Here is a 24462-nt window from a genome sequence, read left to right as displayed (position 1 = left end):
ACCCGTGTTCACAATAGCTATTTAGCTATTATTCACAATAGCTAAAACATGGAAACGATCCAACTGTCCACAGACGAATAAGCAAAATGTGGTATACAGACACATACAACACAGTGTTCAACTTTAAAAATTCTCATGGGACACCTGGGTGGCTTAGTCGTGAAGCCTTTGGCTCAGGTCATGATCCCACGGTCCCAGGATTGAGTTCTGCATCGGGCTCCTTGCTCCGCGGGGAGTCTGCTTCTCCCTCTCCCTCTGTCTGCCACTCTTCCTGCTTGTGCTCTCCCTGTCAAATAAATAAATAAAATCTTAAATAAAAATATAAAATAAAAAAATAAAAATTCTCATATATGCTACATGAAAAAAGCTTGAGGACATGATGCTGAATGAAGTAAGCCAAAGAAAGACAAATCCTGTACAAATCTTGTATGAGTAATCAAAATCTTAGAACATATAACGATGGTTGCCAGGGTCTGGAGGGAAAAATGGGCAGTTACTGTTGAACGGAAATAAGTGTTTCAGTTCTACAAGATGAAGGGTTCTAGGGATGGCTGGTGGCGGGCTGCACCAGGACTGTATGTAATGCCACTGGAATGTACAAAGATGGTAAATTTCATGTGTGTTTTACCACACACACAAAACCCATCAACAAATTAATTTTTTTCTAATGTGTAATTGATCTAAGAGAAATCTCACCCATGCATTTGAGGTCTTCAAACCAAGGCAGAAGTCAGCCTCTCCTGTTCCCTATGAACAGACCTAATTCTGTGTCGGAGCTGACCATGACCATGGTCGCGAATACTCATACCCTCCATGATGGAGACGGGTTCAGCAAGTCCTGGGAGGAACTGCCCCAGGATCGTAGCTGGTGAGTAGGAAAGCAGAGGCAAACTCCTGTTTTCTAGTGCCAAGTCCCACAAGGCCACTTAGAATCCTTAAAGAAAGAACAGCTCAAAGGTAGGAATAACAAATATTTATTCAGAAATGGGTAAGTAACATATACTCTCCTCCATCCCTTAATGTCTCTTCCTCTCCTTTTGAACAAGAGATACACACAAGGAATGTGGAGGGGTGGCAGGTGGAGAGGGACACAAGGACTGGCCCACCACCTTCTCTTCCATTTCCCATGACGACACCCTGTGGAGCAGGGGAGGCAAGCGAGTTCCACCCGGCCGCGTACCACACAGCTACCCAGGACTGGGTCCAGAGGGCCAGGATGCTGCAGCTGGATGCCAGGAACTCTGTGACAGCCAGGGCAGCCTGGCATGGGACTGGGGGGTGGGGGGAGGAGGGGAGGGGGGTAATGCCATGCAGGCAGGATATTTACCATCCCTACTTGAAGCCGAGTCCAAGCAGTGATCCAACTGTCCCCAGGACCTGAGAAACCTGGTCCCACTGCCTTGTAGGCGCTCTCAAGGATCAGGAAGGGGAAAGCAGAGGAGGAATGTCTTCCAGGTGCTGAGAAGAATGAAGTTTGCACCCGTTCAAAAGGGGAAAAGGGAACACGGGAACAAAAGCAGCATTCTCTCTGGACCAGAGGGTGAAGCACCATCAGGTACTTTCCATGGACTTCCAAGGCCTGAGCAGCCTCAGAGCGGGAGGACCGAGTGCTGTTCAAAGCCTAGGTCCTCCTTCCCGCTTACAGACAGAACTCTGGAAACAGGAGTTTCCAGATTTCTCTTCACTGGGCTGTTCCCAAGCAGGCCACGGAGAGTTTTTAGTGTCTCAGGTCCCCTCTGCTTCCTAGGCGCGTGCCTTTCGCAGCACTTGCTTGCTACGGATTCTGCAGCTGCTGCCCAACTCGCTCCGGCTCTGCTGCCCCATTCCCTCTGCAGTCCCCACAAAGCAGCCCGTGGAGCCCCGCTGTCCTAGCGTTCAAGGGCTGCCCCCACACACCTGGAAGGGCTGCTCTGGTCTCCCTACACCTTCCCGACTACCCAGCGTTCCCCATGCCCTTCACTGGAAGGCAGGGAAAGACCCCTCTGGTCATGGAAGGATGGGTGGGTCACGACACTGGGAACGGTGCCCCTAGGGGGCAGCTGGATGTGTGCCTCGCTCAGCATCCCTACCATCCTGTGGGAATCTGAGGCCAGAAGCGAGGCCAGGAGCAAGCCAACATCTCCCATTCAAACAATCCCTCAGACCCTCAGTGTCAAAGAACAAGAGGCAGATCTTCAAAAAAGAAGAAGAAGAAGAAAAACCAACTAGCAGAGAGCTGACATTTGCATCCAAACCTGGTGTGACAAGCGCCACGTCAGGTGAGAACTGGGATGGCGGACGATGCCCTCTCCTCCTGGCCATGAGACCCCAGGAGAGCGGGGGCGGGGCCCAAGGCAGGAGGCAAGGAGAGGGGACCCTGAGCCACCACCGGAGGCAGCAGAGACAGCACACCAAGGGCCGGGGATGCTCTCCCCGGCGGAGCGGCAGGCTCACCGGCCCCGACACACAGCCCTCTCCAGACCATACCGTCTGGAGCCAGTCGGGGTGAGAGAACGAGAGGGCTACGGCCTGATCCCCGCCCAGGCCACACACAATGACCAGGCAGGCGAGCCGCACAGCTCACAGCTCTCAAGTGGACCTGGCTGCCCTGCGGGGGGCAGGGGCTCCCACTCTCCACTTTGAAAGCTTAAAAAAGAGAGAGGGGAGGCAACTCGTCGCCTCCTGGAGAAAAATGTGTCCCTCAGAGAGGCCCCGGCCCTGCACTCCACGGGGCCACCAGAAAGCCTTCGAGACAACTCAGGGTACCATTTTCAGATAAATCAGTCTGGGGCTGAGACGAGGGAGAGAGATACCGGGCAACACGCGCCCACCTTGGAGACGAGGTGACAGGAGGAGAAACCGACTACGGTCAACGTTAACGTACAGAAGGACGCGGGGGAGAACACAACACAGAAAGGTGGGTCCCGTCCGGCGAGGAAGCGCTCTGCCCCCGGCGACCCTTCCCACGCTCAGGGGCCTCCAGTCCGACGGCCCATTGGTCACAGGCTTTGCTTTAGGAAACAGCCACCCTCCTCTGCCCCTGCTTCTGGCTGCCCGCCTCCCCCACCCCCCCACGCCCTCGCTCAAAGTTTGATTTTGAATTCTGTGGGCTGCGTAGTCACAGAGGCCCCCGAAGACTTGAAGAGCGCTTTCAGGATGGTGTCAGGGTCCACTTCGGCTGGAGGATTAGAGGAGGCGGTAGAATTCACCCTGCGAGGCAGCTCGCTCTCCTTCACCGAGGGGCTATCGCTCAGCCGTCTGTGGAGAGCAGAGTCAAAATCCTTGTCAGTTTTCCCCCAGACAGGGAGGGGACCCACCAACTGACTAAGTCTGTTAGGAAAGCTAGTGCTGAACACACTGCTTTCTGTACCCCCTGATCTCATGACATTTTATAGCAAATCTATCATTTTTTAATTTGCAGATGACAAAACTGAAATGCAGCCCCTGGTGATCTGAGGTTTTAACTTCAGGAAATGCTGTAGGCCCTCCAGAGACGGTCACATCCACACCAGCTTATTACATATTTGGAGAAGTCTGGGAGCCAAGAAATTGGCTTCACTCTTGTTTATTAGCCGAATGGCTCCCAAACTTATTAGGTCTAAAATCACACATTTTCCAGAATACAACTTATTCCTGGAGTGCAGCTTAAAACACTTGTCCAAGTCACACAATTCAATATCTGAGGTTCAAATCCTGGTCTTTCTAAACTTCTAAGTCTGTCTGCACCACCAACCTTGGCAAGTCTGGTATCTTGCTGAGGTTTTGCCTTCTCGTCTGTAACAGGATGTCCTGCCAATCTACATTCATGCATGTCAGGCTCCAAAAAAAGCATAAAACAAGGGCCACCAGTGGGCACTGTCTCCATCAGTGTCGGGGCAAGGAGGTGGCATTTTCCATTCACTTGGATGGAACTCACAGTGGAACAAAGACACAACTGGCTTGCTCTCCCCTCTCTTCTCAGGCCTTTCCAAATTCTAAAGCTGAGACCAGCAGCCCCCTCGGGCAGGCCCCTGCAGCAACCCTGCGCTACGGTCACCCTCACACCACCCAGCACCCCGACGGCCCAGCTGCCATCAGCGCAGAGGACGCGGGAGAGAGGAAAAGCGCGGACGCAGGCACGGTACTCCGCAGCAGAAAGAGACTCGCACAGAGTAAACCAGGAGAAAAGCTCCACCCGCCCCCAGCACTGCTGCCTGTGGGACTTACAGCAGGATGGGCTGGTCTGAGGTGATGACATTCCCGTTCATGTGAAGGTTGCACTTCATGGGTTGCCCTGAAAAACCAGAAAAGAAAAGGCCCTGCAGTGAGACTTCGGCTCCGGACAAAAGGACAAGGGCTCCACCTCCCTCACCGGGGCCCCTGCTGCTGGCGGCTCTGGCTCCACGATGGGCGACGGGGAACCCCAGATGTGAGGTCCACGAAACCTGAGCAAGGGTGGCACCAAACAGCAAAGTGGAAGGAGACCTCCCTTCTCCCCTCGAGCAGCACAGGAGAGCTGCGGGACGGGAGAGCCTGAACGCATGTGACTCTGTCCAAGCTCGTTCGTGAGGTAGTGAAGGAAAAGGTTTATGCAATGAAACTAAGTGAAAAAAGAACTGGAAAGTGAACATGCGGGCTTCCGCTTGGTCTATGAAAGACCGACAGCTCCAGGTTCTGCCGGCGCGGCTACTCTACACGCTATGAGAGAAGTGTGTCCATCCCAGCGCCACAAAGCGGGGAGAGGGAACAGAGCCATATAGGGTAACGTTTCTAACACCTCACTGGAATTAATTTAATATTTATCTAAAATAGATTGTGGTAAGCTACAACATATACTGTGAACCCCTGAACAACCGCTGAGGTAGCAACTAAAAAATATAGTGAAAAATGGGGGCTCTGGGTGGCTCAATCAGATAAGTGTCTGCTTCTGGCTCAGGTCATGATGCCAGAGTGCTGGGATTGAGCCCCTCATCAGGCTCCCCGCTCAGTGGGGGGCCTGCGTCTCCCTCTGACCCTCCCCCGCCTCGTGCTCTGTCTTTCATACTCTCTCCCTCTTTCAAATACATAAAATCTTTTTTTTAAAGATTTATTTATTTATTTATTTGACAGATAGAGAATACAAGTAGGCAGAGAGAGAGGGGGAAGCAGGCTCCCTGCTGAGCAGAGAGCCCGATGCGGGGCTCGATCCCAGGACCCTGGGATCATGACCTGAGCTGAAGGCAGAGGCTTTAACCCACTGAGCCACCCAGGCGCCCCATCAAATACATAAAATCTTAAAAATATATATATATACGGGACGCCTGGGTGGCTCAGTGGGTTAAGCAGCTGCCTTCGGCTCAGGTCATGATCCCAGCGTCCTGGGATCGAGTCCCACATCGGGCTCCTTGCTCGGCAGGAAGCCTGCTTCTCCCTCTGCCTCCGTCTGCCAGTGCTCGCTCGCTCGCTCTCTCTCTCTCTCTGACAAATAAATAAATAAATCTTAAAAAAAAAAATATATATATATATATATACACACACATATATATGGTGAAGGAATCTTTAAAGGACCTAAATGGTCACATCAGAAATATTCACACAAGTGAGTATAAAGGGGCAGGAGGGAGATGGAGTAAGAATCATAAGCAGACTCCACACAGAGCCTGGAGATCAACGAGCTTGATCCCAGGACCTGAGATCATGACCTGAGCCAAAACCAAAAGTCGGAGGCTTAACTGACTGAGCCACCCCGGTGCCCCGAGACAAAAAAGGTCATTTTGAAATGATCAAAGGGTCAATGCACCAGGAAAGAAAGCGATGATAAACGTATCTACAACTAACATACACAAACATGTATACAGCTAACATCAGACCCTCAAGTACACAAAGCAAAACACAACTGGAAGAAACAAGACGATCATAGCTGGTGACCCTTCACTTTCAGGAACGGCCAGAACCAGGCAGAAGACCGACAAGGAGAGAGAAGATTCCATAACATTACAAACTGACTAGACCTACCAGACATCTACCAGCAGCAAAATACATGCAGATTCTCCTTCAACACTCACGGGACAGAAGGAAATCCGGCAAAGTTCACAAATACGTGGAAATTAAAATAATTCTAAGTAACGAACGGGTCAAAGAAGAATCACAAGGGAATTCAGACAATACTTTGAGATGAATGAAAATGAAGACACAGTACACCGAAATTTATAGGGTGCAGCTAAGGCACTGCTTAGACAACAGTACACAGCTGTAAATACACAGAGCAAGAAGAATAGGGGAGAGACAACCTACAGGATGGGAGAAAATACTGGCAAATCAGTTATCTGGTAGGAGAAGTCATATATAAAGAATTCTTTTTTTTTTTTAAGAATCCATTTAAACTCAATTAAAGAGTCCGAAACGACATTTCTCCAAGAGATACAAATGGCAACTACGCACAAGCAGAGACACCCAACATCATTCACCAACAGGGAATACAACCGCCGTGTCCCACCAGCGTCCGCCTCTCTAGCACATGTCCCTGGGCCACAAGGGTACTTGGTAAACACAGAAAGAACTAGTCAGCGGACAAACAGGGCCACGGCAGGCAGTTTCCCTGCACAGGCCAGCCTGAGATAAACAATGGGACTGTGGGCTCAGGAAAACAAACCAGCAGCTTGCCCCCAGGAGCAGTGCCCACCCAGGAGTTAACCGTTGACACAAGGCTGCCGGCGTCTGAGGGAACTGTGTCCTAGCAATCATCAGACCAACATCTGGAAGAGGAGGCCAGGACTTCTGACTTCCCCAGCAAGACCTCGTAAAAGAACCATCCATGGAAAAACGGTGTTTCTATGCTCACTAGACCAAAGTCCTAGGGTTGCATGAAAACCCAGGGCCCTGTCTGTTCTTGGTGCCCAGGAAACCTTCCGTCCAGAGGGCTGAGCGTGCCCGGAGTCCTCCCGGCCATCCCAGAGGAAGGCTCGCTCTGAAGGCCTGCTGCCTGAGAGGGAGCAGTGAGCGGCAGGAAGGTGAGGTGGCTGCTTCCTCCCCGACTTACCGTCCAAACACCTGTTGTTATACTTCTTGTATGCGGTAATGGCATCGTCCTTCTTCACAAACACCACCTCTGCTACCCCAGGATGGACCAGGCGAGCCCTTTTGAGGGCTCCACATACACAGAAAAGCTCCTGCAAACAACAGGAGGGTTAGGGTTGCAGAGAATCCGGGGCCATCCTCCTGCCTGCCAGTCACACACTCCAGAGCTCTGGGGGAGACTGGTGGCCGCGCTCCGGCTGAATCCGCCCAGTGCCCAGGATTTCGGGAGGCACCCTTTCAGGTGGTGTCCCTGGGACATCTGCAGGCCTCCCGACATGGGACCAGATGAGAGGACGAGCCGAGCTGGCAGCCAGAAACAGGTCTGGGCTTATAAGCCCTAGAGTCCCTGTGTCCTTCAGGAAGGTACCCCAATTTCTTCCTGCTGCGGCACCCATATTCTCAACAGGGATAGGAGTCACAGAATCTCTCTGAGGGCCCCGTCATGAAAAGGAATGTGTAGGCTCATCAGATGGCCGTGGTAAACAGGTCACCAGGGAACCTGCAAGTTATCTAACTTCTCTGACAATGAGTTTTCTCTTCTGAAAAAACAAAAAGGAATGGGCTCGCCCTCTAACCAGGGCTGCTGAAAGCTCAAATGCAGGCACTTTTAGGGTAGTGCTCTGTAAGCATGTGTCACTACCGTCATCATGTCCCCTGACGCCTCCGCCGCCTCTTACAGGGGGTGTGGGGGGGGCGGGTGCAGAGAAGGAAGACAACGTGGAGACAGACTGCAGAGGCCAGCCGGCACCCACGCCACGGCTTCATCTGCGACTCCCTTCTCAACGCTGTCATGAGGACAGAAAAGGTTTCTGACGGGGTCACTGAAATGATTTCTTTTTCACGATAAAGTGGAAAATGTTAAATACCAAAACCAAGAGAGGGAAACCGAATACTAAGTGCGATCCCAATTTCACTACTGTTGTTCTCCAAGCATCACCCTTGTGGGCAAAGAAGGGAGGCGGCTGTTGCTGCCATTCACACGGGGTGGCGGCCACCACAGGCCGGCAGGTCCCACTACTCCGTATTTTCAAAGATCCTGCCCACAAAGTACCTGCCACATAACATCTGCTCAATCAACAGCAGCTATCACTACTTTTATAACCAGGAAAAACTCAACTCTCTATTAACTTGTCGTTCACTGGTGAGCCTGCTAACTTCTCAAAGCTATCACATGGCACTCGTGTTTCACACTCAAAACACCTGTCAAACGTGGTGGCCATTACAGCACTTGAAACTCCACTGCAGAGAGCCCGGAGTCTAGGTGCTTCCTCCTGGGATCTGACAATTCAGAGTTCAAAGGGCAACTGGACTTTGGAATTAATAGTGGGTTTTTTTGGTGTCTAAATGAAAATAAACGGGAAGAGAAGTCCTGGCTGCATCAGGCCCTCTCCTTGCCAGGTTTAGGCTCTGCCCATGACTAAGGGCAGGAAGGAACAGGACAGGACAGACCAGGGCAATCCATGGGGGCCAACCACCACATAACCCCAATCTATCTCATACCTTTTACGCTGGAATCATCATGAAAACCACTAGAGGAGGCACAAGTTCCAAAGACTCACAGGAAAATAACCAGAAGGCTTTGAACTACGGGATTAGAGGATCCCATTCAGGCCCCATCCGGCACCCAGCGCCAGCCTTGGTTCCGACGCTGTGAAGAGCAGTGTTCCCATGGCCAGCCCGGCTGCTTGCTTTTGAAAGACCTGCTTCCAAGGCCGGATCTTGGCTGGTGTCGGGCAACTTGTAATTGGGGAGGGTTCCCACAACCCTAACTGATAAGAGTGACTCACCGAGTATAATCTATGCAAACAATGTGGTTTACGCTGAACACCTGCTTTCGCCCTGGGAGTCCAGAATGCTGGCTTGCAGGGGCAGAGCGAGCCTACAGGACTAGCTGCGGGTAAAGACCCTGGGCACTGAGTCTGTACTGAGTTCCCTGGTTCATGCATCACAGTTCGTTGCTGGGGGAATAAAGTGCATTCTGTGTGAGTCCGCTCAGGGGGGAATCCAGAAACTTGCACCTGGATTCCCCAGGCCTCTGCACCGTGAGCCTTCCCCTTCACGGAATTTGCTCCGTATCCCAGAATAAACCTTAGCCCTGACAGCACTCTCTGAGGAGTCCCGTGAGTCTCGGGGAATTAGTGAACTGGCGGTGGTCTTGGGGGCCCTGGACACAGACGCGGTTTGAGCGCTAGAGCCCCGGCAGGATGCGGTACTCACCACAATGTCTTCCTCGGTGACTCGAGGGTGCAGATTGTTGACAGTCATCTTGGTGCCTTCCAAGGGGCTGAGGACAGGCTGCCAGACAAGACAGTGACCAGAATCAGACAATGGCTGTGCGCTCAGCAGCGGCACATCCGCCCGGCAAGTGACCAGGAAGGCCCAGAGGAAAGCCCCCCAGAGAGCCTGTCACAGTCGTGGCCCCACCACGACACTCAGGACGCGCTAGTCATGCGTCACGACCCACCCAGCTCAGGTGACCCTTCCTCCTCAGAGCCTTTCTTTCTTTCTTTTTTTTTTTTTAAGATTTTTTATTTATTTGACCGACAGAAATCACACGTAGGCAGAGAGGCAGGCAGAGAGAGAGGGGGAAGCAGGCTCCCCGCTGAGCAGAGAGCCCAATGCGGGGCTCGATCCCAGGACCCTGGGATCATGACCTGAGCTGAAGGCAGAGGCTTTAACCTACTGAGCCACCCAGGCGCCCCATCCTCCTCAGAGCCTTTCTGACCAGCCCAGAACAATCAGATGCCCTCTCCCCAGTACTCCCAGCAGCTCTCCTCCGGGCAGGCCTCTGTTCTAGCACCAAGGCTGCTCCTCCTGCAGCTCCGTTTCCCCCACTTGCCCGCAAGCACGCAGAGGGCAGGCCTCACTGAGGCTTGCTTTGCTCTTTTGTAAAATGGAGGTGGCAACGCCCACCTCACGAAGGGGCCGTGAGGGCTCGACAGGGTACGCACACCACGTGGCCCCCCCAGCACAGGCTGACTCCCGACGGGTGCGCTCGCTCCCTCTCCTCGCCTTCCCCTCACCTCGGTGGGCGGCAGCTCCTTCGGGGGCTCCTCCTTGTTCACGAGTGTCCGGGACATGCTGGTCAAGGCTTTTGTTCGAACAGAGGAGGGGAGGGCTGGAGCTGTGTACGCATCATTCTGGACCACTTTGGTGAGAGGGAGGGCCTTGGACACGGAGAACTTGGAACTGCTCAGTCCGGCCTAGACAAATGGGCAGACAGGAACCTGAGAAGCTAGAGAAGACACGAGAGAAGCACTACGGAGCCGACAGCCCTCACCCCCAGGGGCTCCCAGCTCCCCAACCCCATCAGAGATCTGGAGCCAAGAAAGGCTGCCAGTGACTTCCCCCAGGGAAGGGGCGGGACGGGAGAAACACAGTCTGCCCACGTGCTTACAGAAGCCTCACTCCAGTGCAGGAAGCCCCTGCAGGCCTGACCTGCAGCCACACACCTACCCAGACCATGGAGATTTTCTGAAATCCTGCAATTTGGGGCTAATGAGAAGACCAAAACCTTAGAGTCAAGTTCGCTCCCAGATATGTTCCTATGAAAACTGGCCGACCATCAGCTCTGAGCTGGCCTGGCAGAGGAACCCACTCTCCAGAAGGTCCAGACTCCCAACTGCTCGGTCCCTGTCTCTATACACAGAGGCACCATGCGTAGCCCAGGCCCAATCGGCTCCCAGACCGTGAGGGACATGCCGGCAGAGTCAGTCGTGCAGACCAGCAGGTACCGTTCCCTCCCTCCCCTGCTCCCCCTAACCGGGGATGTGGTCCCTTAGAAACATAAATTAGGAAACTCCTTGCTAGGCATGAGTCTGAGGGAAATGATGCATGAGGCAGAAGCGGCAGGTGGCCTTGCTGCTTTAAGCCCTCGCCGCCAGCTACGGGCTCAGGAAGAAGGGCCAGACGCAGCCGCCAGAGGCAGAGCCCGGGGCTGGGGTCATTCACTGGCTTCTCCGAATCAAACGAAATATCCTCCTTGTGCTGGACCCTACACTTCTCAAGCTGCTTTCTGATTACCGACGGCCAGTACGGTACGACACACGCGGCCTGGGAGGCCAACTGTGGAAGCTTGACTCCTAGATCCACTATTTATACGCTGGATGATACTGAACATATTTTCATCTCTCTGGGTCTGATCCCTCACCTGTAAAATGGGACTAATGACAGCACCCACCTTACCGGGCAGGAGGGAAGGATAATCCTAGTTAACACAGACACCGCATTCTTCCAAGTAGGGTGAGCCAGCACATGAGCCTGCTGACCACTCCCTGGGCAGCGGACCTTAGCAGTTCAACCAGTGCAAAGGCCCCGCCCCTAGTAACAAGTTGGCACGATTCAGCTTCGCACAGCACTCTAAGAACTTCAGCAGCAACCACGAAATTCGTCCACACGCTCAACGCAGCGGCAAAAATGGAGTCTTCGGGTCTCTGAAGGCCAAAGGCCAAGTTTGGCTCGGGTGCCCCCAGGCCGCCGTCCCTGACATGGGCTATACCCACTGCTGCTGGCCACCCTAATGGTCCCAGATACTGCTCTCGTTCCTTCTCTACGTGGGATCCGCCCAGCAGCCTAGTCTAGCAAGCTCGCCCGTGTGCAGGCTGCACCTGGTAGAGTACACAGGCAAAGTACAGCTTATTCCTGCTAACACACCAACTGAGGGAACCTGGTGTCAAGAATGCGGCTGAACAGGCGCCTGGGTGGCTCGTGGGTTAAGCCTCTGCCTTCAGCTCAGGTCATGATCTCAGGGTCCTGGGATCGAGCCCCACATTGGGCTCTCTGCTCAGCAGGGAGCCTGTTTCCTCCCCCCTCTCTGCCTGCCTCTCTGCCTACTTGTGATCTCTCTCTGTCAAATAAATAAATAAAATCTTAAAAAAAAAAGAATTCAGCTAAAGGGGCGCCTGGGTGGCCCAGATGGTTAAGCATCTGCCTTCAGCTCAGGTCACGATCCCAGGGTCCTGAGATAAGCCCCGTGTTGGCTCCCTGCTCAGTGCAGAGCCTGCTTCTCCCTCTGCCATTCCCTCCACTTATGCTCTGTGGCTCTGTCAAACAAAATTGTAGAACAAACCAAAAAAAACGTGGCCAGAGGTACGGACCACAGAGGGAAGAGGAACACGCAGAACGTCCTGCCACAAAGGAAACACGATGCCATCCTCAAGGATCCCCATCCCCCCTGCAGGGAAACAGCCAGTGAAAGCGGCAGCTCTGCACCCCACCAGCCGCGGGGCCTCCAGCACAGCGCGGGATGCCCTGCTCTCTGCATCTGTAAACCAGGGACTGCATCAGCAGTTCTGAAAACCTTAAGACCCGCAGGAAGAAACATGTCTGAACTGAAAGACTGCACTCTCCGCCCCACTCCCACCCACTGCCATCCACGCGGAGAGCGCAGGAAAAACGTAAACGCCTTACCACGTGGTGGAGAAAGCTGCCGGAGGCTGCAAATTTCATCTGTTTACTAGGAATGGGAGCTACAGAGTCATCATCTTCCTCCAAATCATATACATTCTGAGAAGAAAGAAAGAAAAGCTAATGGGGCCTGCAGGTCCTGAAAGGACATTCGGAGCAAGAACAGCAAGAGCCGTGGAGCCGGCTGGAGGCCGAAGCAGGCGCAGGGGGCGCCCGGGGGAGACCGGCCTGGGCGTCCAATCCTCACAGGCCGGCTCTCCGCCCACAAGGGCCCGGCAAAAGTGCTGCAACCTCCAGGTACGTGAGAATTACCGTTCCATAGCAGGCAACACCTAGAACCACCTAGAACACGTGTTTATTATCTTAGTTTAGAAAGTCCATCCTTGGCAGTCTGGCCTACAGATAGAAATCCAAACCCCAGAAAGAGCTTTAGCCACAAAGACACTCACAGAAGGATTTCTAACGGTGAGAATTAGAAGAAGACGGCTTCAGTAAACCGGAACACCAACTCAATGGATTATGCAATTATTAAAAATGTTTAGAGTAATGTGAATCACAGACGTGCTTGCATTGTAAAGTGAAAACAGGAGGACACAAAACTGGGTAACAATGTAACAGCAAACACACAACTACAGCGAGGCAGTAACTAAAAAGCAATGACACCTAAAAACAAAAAAAACAAAGAAACAGGAAGGAGCCAGGGCAGAATTTCAACAGCTGTTGGCTTTGGAGAGCAGGAGCACCAGAACTCTTTTTTCCTTTGTAATCTTTCCCTATTTTGCAAATGTTCTATATTAAGTACATACTAATTTTTTTTGCACATGCTACTTTAATAATAAAAAACAGAAGACTTTCAATTTGCCTCTCTGCCCCGTATATACCCACCCTGCCCCCCGCCACGGTAAGAAGTTTAAAAACAACTACAACAACGACTCACAAACTGCAGGGACTCTTGGGTGGTGTGATTGGCCGAGTGTCAGACTCATGGTTTCGGCTCAGGTTGTGATCTCAGGGTCATGGGCTCCGTGCCTGGCAGGGACTCTGCTTGGGTTCTCTCCCTCCCTCCTCTCCTGCCCCTCCCCGTCCCTTGCACACATTCTCTATAATAAATAAATCTTTGAAAAAATAAAAATAAGAGTAAGTAAAACTCAAACTGCCAAAAGCCAAACGTAATCCCTCCGGCTCTTCACACTGGGAACCTCAGGCCAGGCCGCAGTGAATCCACCCAGTGGAGCTCCTCAAAATACACCCATGCACACAGTGCGGGCACACGCACACGGCCAGGCACACACATTCTCGCTCTCCCACCTGTTTGGCTGGGTGGTTGTTGACAACGTTGATCCTCATTCCAGCAGGATGGGCGTGGAGCGGTGCCATGGCCTTCTGCTGGGGAACCTAGAAACACACAGAGACCGTGATTCATCCCCGGGGGCCACACAAGTTCTCCATGAGAAAGGAATCACTGCACTTGAAACACGGTGCCACTCAGCTGTGGCCCGTGGGAACCTCCAGCGTGCCTCGTGCCCAAAGCAGGGCACCGCGTCGTTTTGCTCCATGAACCTGGCTCAGTGAATGTTCATAGCTGCTGCTGTTCGTGTTCCCAAAGTCACTGTGAACGTTAAATACTGTTTCCATTCCATCCGCAGCTGTGCAAGGGACCAGCGCGCCAGACAAGGGGCTGGGTCTGACTAGGCTCCTCCCTTGGGCCTCCCACTGACGGCTGTGTTAACTCTGGGCACAAAGACCCACATCCCGAGAGGGAGAGCCGTTTATAAAACTGCAGGAATGGTCCCAGAGTCGTGGTGAGAGAGAAATTTGGTCCTATGTGTGAAGTGCCCGCCACACAGCACACGCCCCACGAGCGTCTCGTCCTTCCCCCACTTCTCTGCATCGCTAGCTCACCATAGAAAGTCAGTGACTTCTTCCCGAGCCCCTTTTCTTCCCCATAAAACTAGATTAAATCCTTGCCTCCCTCATACATGTTTGTTACTGTACAAACACCTGGGAGAACTGTCATTAGGCTCCAATACTCGGCCCCCGCCCCCTGCCTGAACCCACAGTTGTTCCCGGCTCCCCAGGAACGTATGGCAAGAGCCACACCCACCTGGATGGTTTTGGTGAGCTTCAGGGCGGGGGTCACCGTCCCGATGGGTGGGCTCAGGAAGGTGGCCGGGGAACTGCGCTTCAAGCTGATCTTCTCGCGGGCATCGGCCACCTGGCGGGGCTTCGGGGGCGCTGTGCTCTGCTGCTTGCGCGAGTTCAGCATCTCTCTGGCATCCTGCACTTTCCCTTTGATCCGGAACCGAGCGTCTTTCTGCAAAAGCTTTTCCCGGGCATCCTTGACTCCCAGCTTGAGCCTGGCGTCCGAGAGGCCAATCTTCTGCCGGGCGTCAAATCTCTGCTGGAAGGTGGCGGCGTGGGCCGGCGGGCTGAGGAGGCTCTGCTGGACCCCCACACGCGATCGGACACCTCCGACTCCCGGCCTGGCATGCAGACTGCAAGCAACAGAGCGGGTATGAAGCGGGTCTGGGTCCTCACCAGCAGCCCCTGGGAGCAGGGCTGTCGTCCTCCTGGGAGCGGGGGCAGTTCCTGGAGAACCCAGACATCTGCTCGCTGTCTCAGGAAACAATTAAACCTACATCGAAACTTCTTTCCTGGTTTATGGCCTTTGACTTTGCCTTGCACAGAAAACTAGGAAGAAGGGCCTGGTGGTTTCTGTCACTCAGGTGAGACGGTTTTGCTCCCCAGACCAAGTGTTCTGAGACACCATTAGGGACAATAACCTACAAGTCATGCTAGTCAAAACAAAAAAAAAAAGAAAGAAAGAAAAAAGAAAAAAACCACATTCCCCAAATATCCTAACCCCATACCGCTGAAGAGCAACGTCCATTTCCAAAGCTCTCCCCAGCCGCGCTCTCAGTCAGCGCCCTGTGAGGTGGGACAAACAAGCTTGGAGAAGAAATGATTAATGAAGGGTGCCCAGCCTTCCCCCGGCAGCCCAGGCCTCCGGTGCCAGCAGACGCCCCCGCCCAGGGGCTGGGAGCAGGAGCAAGCCCACGGACAGACTGAAGACACAAGGACTTGGAAGAAAAGAAAACCAGTCACCGTTCCCATTGTTTCCAAACACCAAACGTGTAGGTGTTCCCCCAACATCAACTGTTCTCGAACTCTCTGGACACCAACCGGGTGTCCTACCATTCAATTCTGACACTACCCACCCAGAGTCCACGCACACCCCACAGGCTACAGGCCACCCCGCGGGAGTCCCCGCACTTCAGATGCCAGTTCCAAGTCCTGGGCTTCCCACACTTTTGACAGACTAGCTAAAATCGAGGGGACACACACCCCCTCCTCAAGTTCAAGAATTTGCTAGAATGGCTCACAGAACACAGCCAAAACAGTTTACTATTATCAGTTTATTATAAAGGCTACAATTCAGAGTCAAATGGAAGAGAGGTATAAGGTACAGGGAGGGGGGAGGGGTGTGAGTTTCCACATCCTCTCTGGGTGCACCACCCTCCCAGCACATAGCTGTGCTCACCAACCCAGAAGCTCCCCCCAATTCCATGGTATAGGGGGTTTTATGTAGGCCAAGGTTGACTGAATCACTGGCCATTGATGACTGACTCAATTTCCAGCCCCTCTCCCCTCCCTGGTGGTTGGGGGCTGGGGAGTGTGGTGGGGCTCCACGTTCCAACTAATGATGTCAAGGTCTTGCTGGCAACCAGCCCCCATCCTGAGGCTACCCCCGGGGCCCATCAGGCGTCACCTCATTAGAACATAAGATGCTCCTACTACGCGTGAACTCAGGTAACTCCCACGAGTTTTAGGGACAGTGTGCCAGGAATCAGGGATAAAACCACCTTTGTATTTAGCACACTCACTACCAACAAGAAGAATGTCAAATTCAGAAACTGTTAAGATTGGAAATGAACTAAACTCCATTAAACAGAGGCGCCTGGGCGGCTCAGTGCGTTAAAGCCTCTGCCTTCGACTCAGGTCATGATCTCAGAGTCCTGGGATCGAGTCCCACATCGCGCTCTCCGCTCGGCAGGGAGCCTGCTTCCTCCTCTCTCTCTCTGCTTGCCTCTCTGCCTACTTGCGATCTCTGTCAAATAAATAAATAAAATCTTAAAAAAAATTAAAAACAAAAAAACCCCCATTAAATAGGCCCCATTTGCTTGTGGGGCTCCTCTGCTGGTCCTTTAGTGGCTTTCAAGGAAAGCAAAGACCATTCCAGGTAAATCCTGAGAGCCCCTCCTGGGGTCTGCAGGCTGCTCCCTCACCCCACCTGCCCACCGCACCACCCCAGCCACGCCACTGCTCGCACAGCGGGAGCCCTGCCTGGGGGGCTCCTGCTCCCAAGGCAACACCTCCTCTTGGGGAAACCCTCCCTCCCTGATTCTTCTAGGACAAGCCTCCTTTGTGCCTATTAACTACATCTGCCTGTTTTCTCCTCCCCACTGGACTGGGAAGGGGGAGAACGGGCACAGTGCTTTGTAAGTGGTGCTGAACGCTGGCTGGGCATTAGAAACTCCCGTGGAACTGCTTAAAAACACGGCTGTCCACATCCCACCTGCAGCTGTATCTCAAGTCTGGGCTGAGGCGTGGGCATCTGCATTTTGTCTCCACAGGTGATCGTGGATGACAGAAGTGTTCAGAACCTCTGACCTGGTGTCAGAAGGCAAAGCTCGACTGAACAAACAAGTTCCTATACGGTTTCCCACATCAGTGTCTTGCCCCCCCCCGCCCCCCGGCCCTCCTGCGCACTGGGCAACTCAGAGGGCACTCCGAGTACCTCACCGTTCCCCAGCCAACTGGAGAGAGACTGTCCTCCAGCTCCTGTGCCAACGCACACCCAAGGTACCAGGAAAGGCAATACGGACGGACCTTCACCTTGTTATCCTTTGACCAGTGGAAACACCTGCTGCCTCCAGTATGACAGATCGCCTAAGGCAGTGATGCACATTGGAACATTACTTTAGAATTTAAATACTTTGCAGGGGGTCTACACAAGAACTGGATGGAAGAGAGAGGGAAAGGTCATTTACAGAATTGGTCAGATTAGGTTTAAGGTGGGGCTGGGGGCCTCCCTACTTGCTGGTCCCTGTCCTGTTTTCTCCTGCAAAGGAGTGAGTTAAAAAAAAGGCCAAAAGGAATGGGGTGTTTAGGGAGTTCGCTAAGCACAAATAAGGAGAGGGAAATGGGCGCGTGTGCAGACAGCACCCACCCGCCCCTGAAGTGGCCCAGCCTCGGTCTCATGGTCTGCAAGGCCTTGACAATAGTGGGGCTATGCTTCGCAGCATCGCTGAAACCTACAGCTACTTGAGGGGCCGCTGGAACTTGTGGAGGGCACACGAACTTCCTAATAAAAATAAACCCACAGGTTTTTTTAAAATGCTTTCAGCTCCCTACAACCGTTGATGATGCCCACTGAAGAAATGCAACAGGCTCTCAGTTCACACCAGGAGCTACTACTGGAGCCCTACTCATAAAATGGGGAAAAGGATTTTAATCGTTTACTGTCCAGATACCAACAAAATCAGGGTTAGCGGAAAGTACTCCGGATAAAACTGTTCACTTCCCACTCTGAAGCCAGAGGCCTTGGGCTGGGAAATCAAGTCACCAAAAAGAGCACGGCAGGAGCACACCTACTCCAGGAGAGGAAGGACCGAAGTCTCCAGGGACACGGCACACAACCAGACACCACCCAGCTGTGAGAGGGCGTGGGAAGAGCCAAGCGTGCCACAGATCACGCGAACGATGCCCCCCGCAGGCCACAGCGTGCAGTCTCCTGGCTCTCATAGCCCTGGTGGGCGATCCCGCCCTGCGCCCGACCCCCCCCCCCCCCAAGAGCGTTCTCCACTTTCTCCCTTGGCACTTCCACAGTCCAGGGCGCCCTCCCTGGGCAGTTGAACCCGGGACACAACTGCCTCGGAGGCTCTTACTGTGCGGAATCAAAGGATGTGTCTCATCTCCTGCAGGCCGAGGAGCCTGGGATTGCGGGGGACACCCTGCATCTCCTCGCCTGGGGCAACCCTGCACCAGGCAGATGAAAAAAAGGCTCAAAAAGCTTTCCGGTCCTGAGCACCTGCTACGTGTAGGGATGCTCCAGCCCCCAGCCCTGCCCCGCCACCCTCTTTCATCCTCCCAGCCGTGAGAATGAGGCTGTTACACGCATTCGACAGACGAAAGGTCCAACCGGACTTGCCCGCATCCAGTTAGAGCACCAATAAGTGCAGTACGGGGCAAAAGTGACGACCAGAACTTAAAGAGTTAAAGAGGGGGTGTGCTGCCCACAGGCTAAGAACAGCTTAGGACTCCCAGGCTATGGCACAGGCTCTAGGGACCAGAGCAGGAGCGCGCACACACCCAGGATGTGCCCAGCGTGCCCATTCAGGACCCAGAACATGGCCCAGATGCCTTGTGCTGGTCTTTTTTCTCTATCTGAGCGGCACAAGAGGGCCATCTGGGGCAGGGAGGGGACGTGGCTGGGGACGCAGGAGCGTGAGGAAGCTACTTCCCGGCAATCTGAGCCATTCTGAGCCATTCAGTTCTCGGGTTCCACCAACCCTTTCAGCTCCTTTCATGAACAGCTTCAGGGGCTCCAGTGTTCGGGCTTTAATCATCACTGCTCCTCCTCTCGCATGAAAAGACGCCTATTCATCCCAGCAGGCAGCAGCGCTGGGTACAAGGCAGGCATTAGTCATCAGGAATGTTCAAATAAACACTCCTGCTAGGAGTGGGTCTCCAAAACACAGAGTTCGTGGTGTTCCCCTCCTGCTCCAAGAACTGCTGAGGGCTCCCTAACAAAGCCCAGCCCCTCAGCGGAGCCTCTGGTCTGGCCCCAGCTTCTGCCTGCAGCCTCACCTCCCACTGCACACGCTATCTGATGTTCCCGAAACACATCCTGCACTTGGGGCCTCAGTCAATGTCGGGGAGAGGGGTGGGGGAGGTTTGGAGCGAGGCTCTGCACTGCCCCACCCGGCCACACGGACACAATGCACCCCCGCCCGGCTTCCAGGGCCCCACTAGGGGTTCCTGGAAAGAGCGCTGTGGGTGAGAGGCCCAGAGCCCCCACCAGAACCTAGCACTCTCCTCCAGACTCCACCCAGAGGTGGCTCTGGACAGGTGTGTACTCCGAAGGATTCAGGGCCTTGGGGTGGGGACCCCGGACTATTATTATAAAGGGGATTTTAATCCACGGGGTCTCTGGGTTAGTCACGTGTGCTGAGGTCACCTTTACAAGGAGAAAACAGTTTAATTCTATTACGGAGAGTTGATCCTGGATTAGGTGCTTCACAGACACAGAGAAACAAGACACCATCCCCTTACCCTCCAAGAGAGTCTTGTGCAGGTGTTTTCTTTTAAATCCTATTTCTATTTCTTCTCCTCCAAGGTACATAACAACTAATTTTCCTTCTTTTTATTTTAGGTCTACATTTCCTTTATTTTATTTCAACAAGGAAACAAGCAATGAGTACCAGGACCAGAGCTCTGGCCTGAACTGAAAAGCTGACCAACCCCCTTCTGCATGGCTCCGAGGACTCCCCAGACAGGGCGGCGGGGCCAGAGGTGCTCAACCCCACCACAGTCAATGTCCGACCTTCCCATCAAGGCTGCCTGCCACCTCAGATGAGCCTTCTCTAACTAGGAGGTGGCAGTGGACGGAGAGACAGCAATCTTCTGAGAGCTTAACAAATCAAACCAGACTGGGCGACTCTGCAAACCTGACCAGCAGTACACCTGCAGCTTCAGGAAACCGACCCCCCTGCCCCCCAACAAGAACAGCCCACAGGGCGCCTGGGTGGCTCAGTTTGTTAAGCAACTGCCTTCCGCTCAGGTCATGATCCTGGAGTCCCAGGATCGAGTCCCCCATCGGGCTCCCAGCTCCATGGGGAGTCTGCTTCTCCCTCTGACCTTCTCCCCTCTCATGCTCTCCCTCTCTCTCTCTCTCTCTCTAATAAATGAATAAATAAAAATCTTAAAACAAAACAAAACAAAAAACAGGCCCTCACCGCAACTGGTACCCCGTGCTGTCCTGGGGAGACTCATCCATGGGTCTTGGGCAGCAACTAAGTCACCAGAGCCGTGCTGGGCCCTGGGAAGGACAGCGTCTCACCTGCTGAGTGACGTACCACTCAAAACTCTCCGCTTCTCTATCTTCACATTAATCACAGAAATCTGATGATTAACTGGGGCCCCAGGTAATCATAATGACAACGACCCCTTTCTTGACTTACAAGGTGTGATGAACAAAGAACGGCTGCCTAGAGAACAAGCAACTCCGCGCCCGGCGGGGAAACGCGTTACTCACACTGCCACAGGTTCTTCTGCTATTTTCCCAAACAGGAAGAAAGTTTTTGGAGATCATCGCTGGTTCTACTTAAATGACCAAGCACAACGTGCTTCCTGGGACCTCCACGCGATGCCATTCCACGGCTCCCAGGAAGGGGAAAGTTCTTCCAGGAAGCATGTAAGATGGAACAGGCTTACTGTAGGAAAGGAAAGCTGTTCGCTGAAGTCAGCTGAGACCTTTCAGTTGTGTGTTTTGTTTTGTTTTCGCCTGGGTGGCTCAGTGGGTTAAAGCCTCTGCCTTCTGCTCCGGTCATGATCCCAGAGTCCTGGGATCGAGCCCTGCATCAGGCTCTCTGCTCAGTGGAGAGCCTGCTTCCCCCCCCGCCCCGGCCCCCACCGCCTGCCTCTCTGCCTACTTGAGATTTCTCTCTGTCAAATAAATAAAATCTTTAAAAAAAAATTATTTATTCATTTGACAGAGAGAGATAGGGACAGCAAGAGAAAGAACATAAGCAGGGGGAAGTGGGGGAGGGAGAAGCAGGCTTCCTGCTGAGCAGGGAGCCCAATGAGGGTCTTGATCCCAGGACTCTGGATTATGACCTGAGCCGGAGGCAGACGCTTCACAACCGAGACACCCAGGCGCCCCAACCTTTCAGTTCTTGACAGGGATGCCCTGGATGTAGTTTTCACTGGCTGCGCAAGTAAAATAAAAATGAAGTTTCCACCAGGTTTAATCCAAACAGAGCTCGCAGGCCAAACTAGCACACAGAGTCTCTGCACATTCCTCCAATCCGGTCTCCAGGTAACAGCAAGGCAATATTCTCACATACTCTCACAGAAAATTCGAATGTCACTTATTTACATCCTTCAATAATGATGATGAGAGCTAACAACTATTGGACACTTAGAACCATCAGATACTTCTGAAATTTTTTAGATATATTAACTCACTTAGTCCTAACAATCACCTAACAAAATAAACATTATCTACATTTTATAAATGGGAGAGGTAGGGAATAGTTAAAAAACTTGCATAAGATCATGTGGAGGAGCGCCTGGGGGGCTCAGTGGGTTAAGCGTTTGCCTTTCGCCCAGGTCATGATCTCGGGGTCCTGGGATCAAGCCCTGCGCACTGGGTTCCCAGTTTAGCAGGGCGGTCTGCCTGTTGCCCTCTGACACTCCCCGCTCTTGTGTGTCTCTCAAATAAATCTGTCTCTCAAATAAATCTTAAAAAAAAAAAAAATCACGTGGAAAGCGAGAGAAGGGAATCAAAACTTCATAATTTCACTCTCTAGGGCTGGGTACCTACTGGCCCCCATCAGGGGACGGGCTTAGGCTTCTACCCCTTTAAAGGAAAGATCCACGATAACTGCCATCATTTCCTTAACACTTACTACCTGGTACAAACTTTAAAATATGTATTTTTAGGGCGCCTGGGTGGCTCAGTCAGTTAAGCAGCTGCCTTTGGCTCAGGTCATGACCCCAGGGTCCTGGGATGGAGCCCCACATTGAGAGGTCGCATTGAGAAGTGGGGGAGGGGAGGTCCCTGCTCAGTGGGGAGCCTGCTTCTCCCTCTCCCTCTGCCTGCTGCTCTGCCTACCTGTGCTGTCAAATAAATAAAATCTTTAAAAAAGATTAAAAATAAATAAGTAAATAAATAAAATACACATTTTTAAAAAAAGATTTTATTTATTTATTTGACAGACAGAGATCACAAGTAGGCAGAGAGGCAGGCAGAGAGAGAGGGAGAAGCAGGCTCCCCGCTGAGCAGAGAGCCCGATGTGGGGCTCGATCCCAGGACCCTGGGATCATGACCTGAACCGAAGGCAGAGGCTTTAACCCACTGAGCCACTCAGGTGCCCCAAAATATACATTTTTATATTCTCATACTTCATCTCAACTACCTGCCAGGAACCACTACTACAAATGAGGAAATGGCCCAGCTCAGAAGGCATATTGCCAGGGAGGCACAGAACCCAACAACAGGCCCACCAGGGCACCACGTCTGCCTGGTTGCAGAATCCCCGTTCATCCCACGGATCCCCACCCAACGCCCAACATCAGACTCTGGACACACGGGAGCCAAGAAACTACAGACCCAACAGACAGTACAGACCGCCTGCAGTTGGGAACCCAGGGGAGTGACAGCAGAAAGAGCACGTCCTGGGAAACTGGTTCATTCAGCCACCCTGCAGCAAACCTATGAAACCCAGACAGACTTAGAAGTGGCCAGAAATCGCAGCACCAACTGCACACCAGTTATTAGAGGGAAGACCTAGGAAAGAACTACTCACGGAGAACGGCTGAGCAAATTACGGCTTCCCGTGTGCCTGTTATGAACCAGAAGCCAGGTGAAGCAGGGGCTGGTAAAGTAGGTGGCAGCGGGCAAGTGCAGTGGATATGCGGGGTTGGGGGCTGGGGGGGGATACATTTCAGTTAGCAACAGAAAATATCTATTTTCTGTCCCCCTCCCCCCGGCACTGGGGAGGTATTAGTCAACATGTGCTAAGTGAATGAGGTCTGAGAAAACACTATCTAACATCTCTACAGCCTGCTTACAAAGACACCTGAACTAGTGCAACGTGCGCTGGAGAACTACTGGCCGCCTTCCCACTTCTGCATACAGGTGAACCAGAGCTCATAAAAGCTGCAAATGACAAATAATATTTAAAGGCCCAAAGGAAATCTGGGGCACATCACCGCAAATCATCTCCTCACTCAGATCCAGGAGCGTCTTCTCCGACAACCGGGAGCTACAACCACCAATAACCTCTAACCTCCACTCCCGCCTGTTCTGTTTTGGTTTTGTTTTGTTCTACCCCAGCCTGAGACCAACTCAGCCAGCTCCTAAACGGCACTCAGCCCCGACTCTCAGCACTTGGTGGCCTCGGGCAAGTCATTCACTCTACTTCTCCCGGCCTCAAGCTCTCCGTCTGCAAAATGGGGGAAATACCAGTATCTGGCCGGTACAGTTACGAAAAGAGCAGATGGAACAGGAGCTACGTGAAAGCGCCTGGAGAACTTGAAGCGCCGCGCTACGGAGGCGAGTGTTGAGAGGCGGCGGCGGGGCGGGGAAGCGCACGCAGGATCTGAAGTTAAGGTCTGGGTCTCAGCTTCGGGGTAAAAGAGTCTGAGCAAGTCACTTCCCGGCTAAACTTCACTCGTCCTAACTCTAAGGCCGGCGGAGATCGGGGAGCAGCGGGGCCCGAGCGCCCCAGTCTTCGCAGGGGAGAGGGCTGCGCTGGGGAGACCTTCTGGACCCTTCCCCCCAGGGGGAAGCCCCTCCCCCCGCCCGGGCCGCTCCCACGAACCGGGAGCCCCGGCCTCGCCGTCGCCGCCGCCGCCGCCGCCGCCGCCGCAGCCGTCAGCGGCCTCGCCGGCCTCCCCCGAGCGACGGCGCTTCCAACCAGTGTGGACCGCCGAGCGGCCGGGCCCGCGGCGGCGGCCGGGCAGGGCCAATGAGGAGCGCGGCTGCGGCAGGGGGCGGGCGCAGACGGCGCTCCGCGTCGCTCCCGGGCCGCTCCCTCCCCGCCCCGAGCCCCGCTAGGCTACTAGCCCTGAGCACCGGAGGGAAAAAAGGCCACTCACCGCCCCTTCGTCGCAGCCCCACGCTTCCGGATGAGCTCGTCCAGGGAGATGTCCGCCATCTTGCACCGCCGAGCGACCCGCGAGCTGCTTAGACTCCCTCGGCCCTCGAGCCCGCCCCTTCGGCCGCTCCGGAGCAACTAGCTGCTTCCGGCGTAC

At 53.5% G+C, this 24462-nt stretch overlaps 1 protein-coding gene across 1 annotated transcript; it reads right to left on the bottom strand.

Moving 5' to 3' along the window:
• Positions 1 to 957: 957 nt before the first annotated feature.
• On the bottom strand, positions 958 to 24462 carry POLDIP3 (DNA polymerase delta interacting protein 3). The gene is made up of 9 exons (XM_080811005.1): positions 24307 to 24462; positions 14525 to 14915; positions 13729 to 13815; positions 12424 to 12519; positions 10038 to 10217; positions 9232 to 9309; positions 6977 to 7106; positions 4186 to 4252; positions 958 to 3237 (listed from the first exon to the last, which is right to left on the bottom strand). Exons 1-9 carry the CDS (start codon positions 24363 to 24365, stop codon positions 3063 to 3065), a joined length of 1263 nt encoding a protein of 420 aa, XP_080667131.1. The 5' UTR covers positions 24366 to 24462; the 3' UTR covers positions 958 to 3062.

The sequence above is a fragment of the Martes martes genome (genome assembly GCF_963455335.1).
Source record: "Martes martes genome assembly, chromosome: 8".
Classification (NCBI taxonomy): domain Eukaryota; kingdom Metazoa; phylum Chordata; class Mammalia; order Carnivora; family Mustelidae; genus Martes; species Martes martes.
Note: the sequence above shows the minus strand (reverse complement) of the source record. Positions and strands in the feature narration are given on the sequence as shown.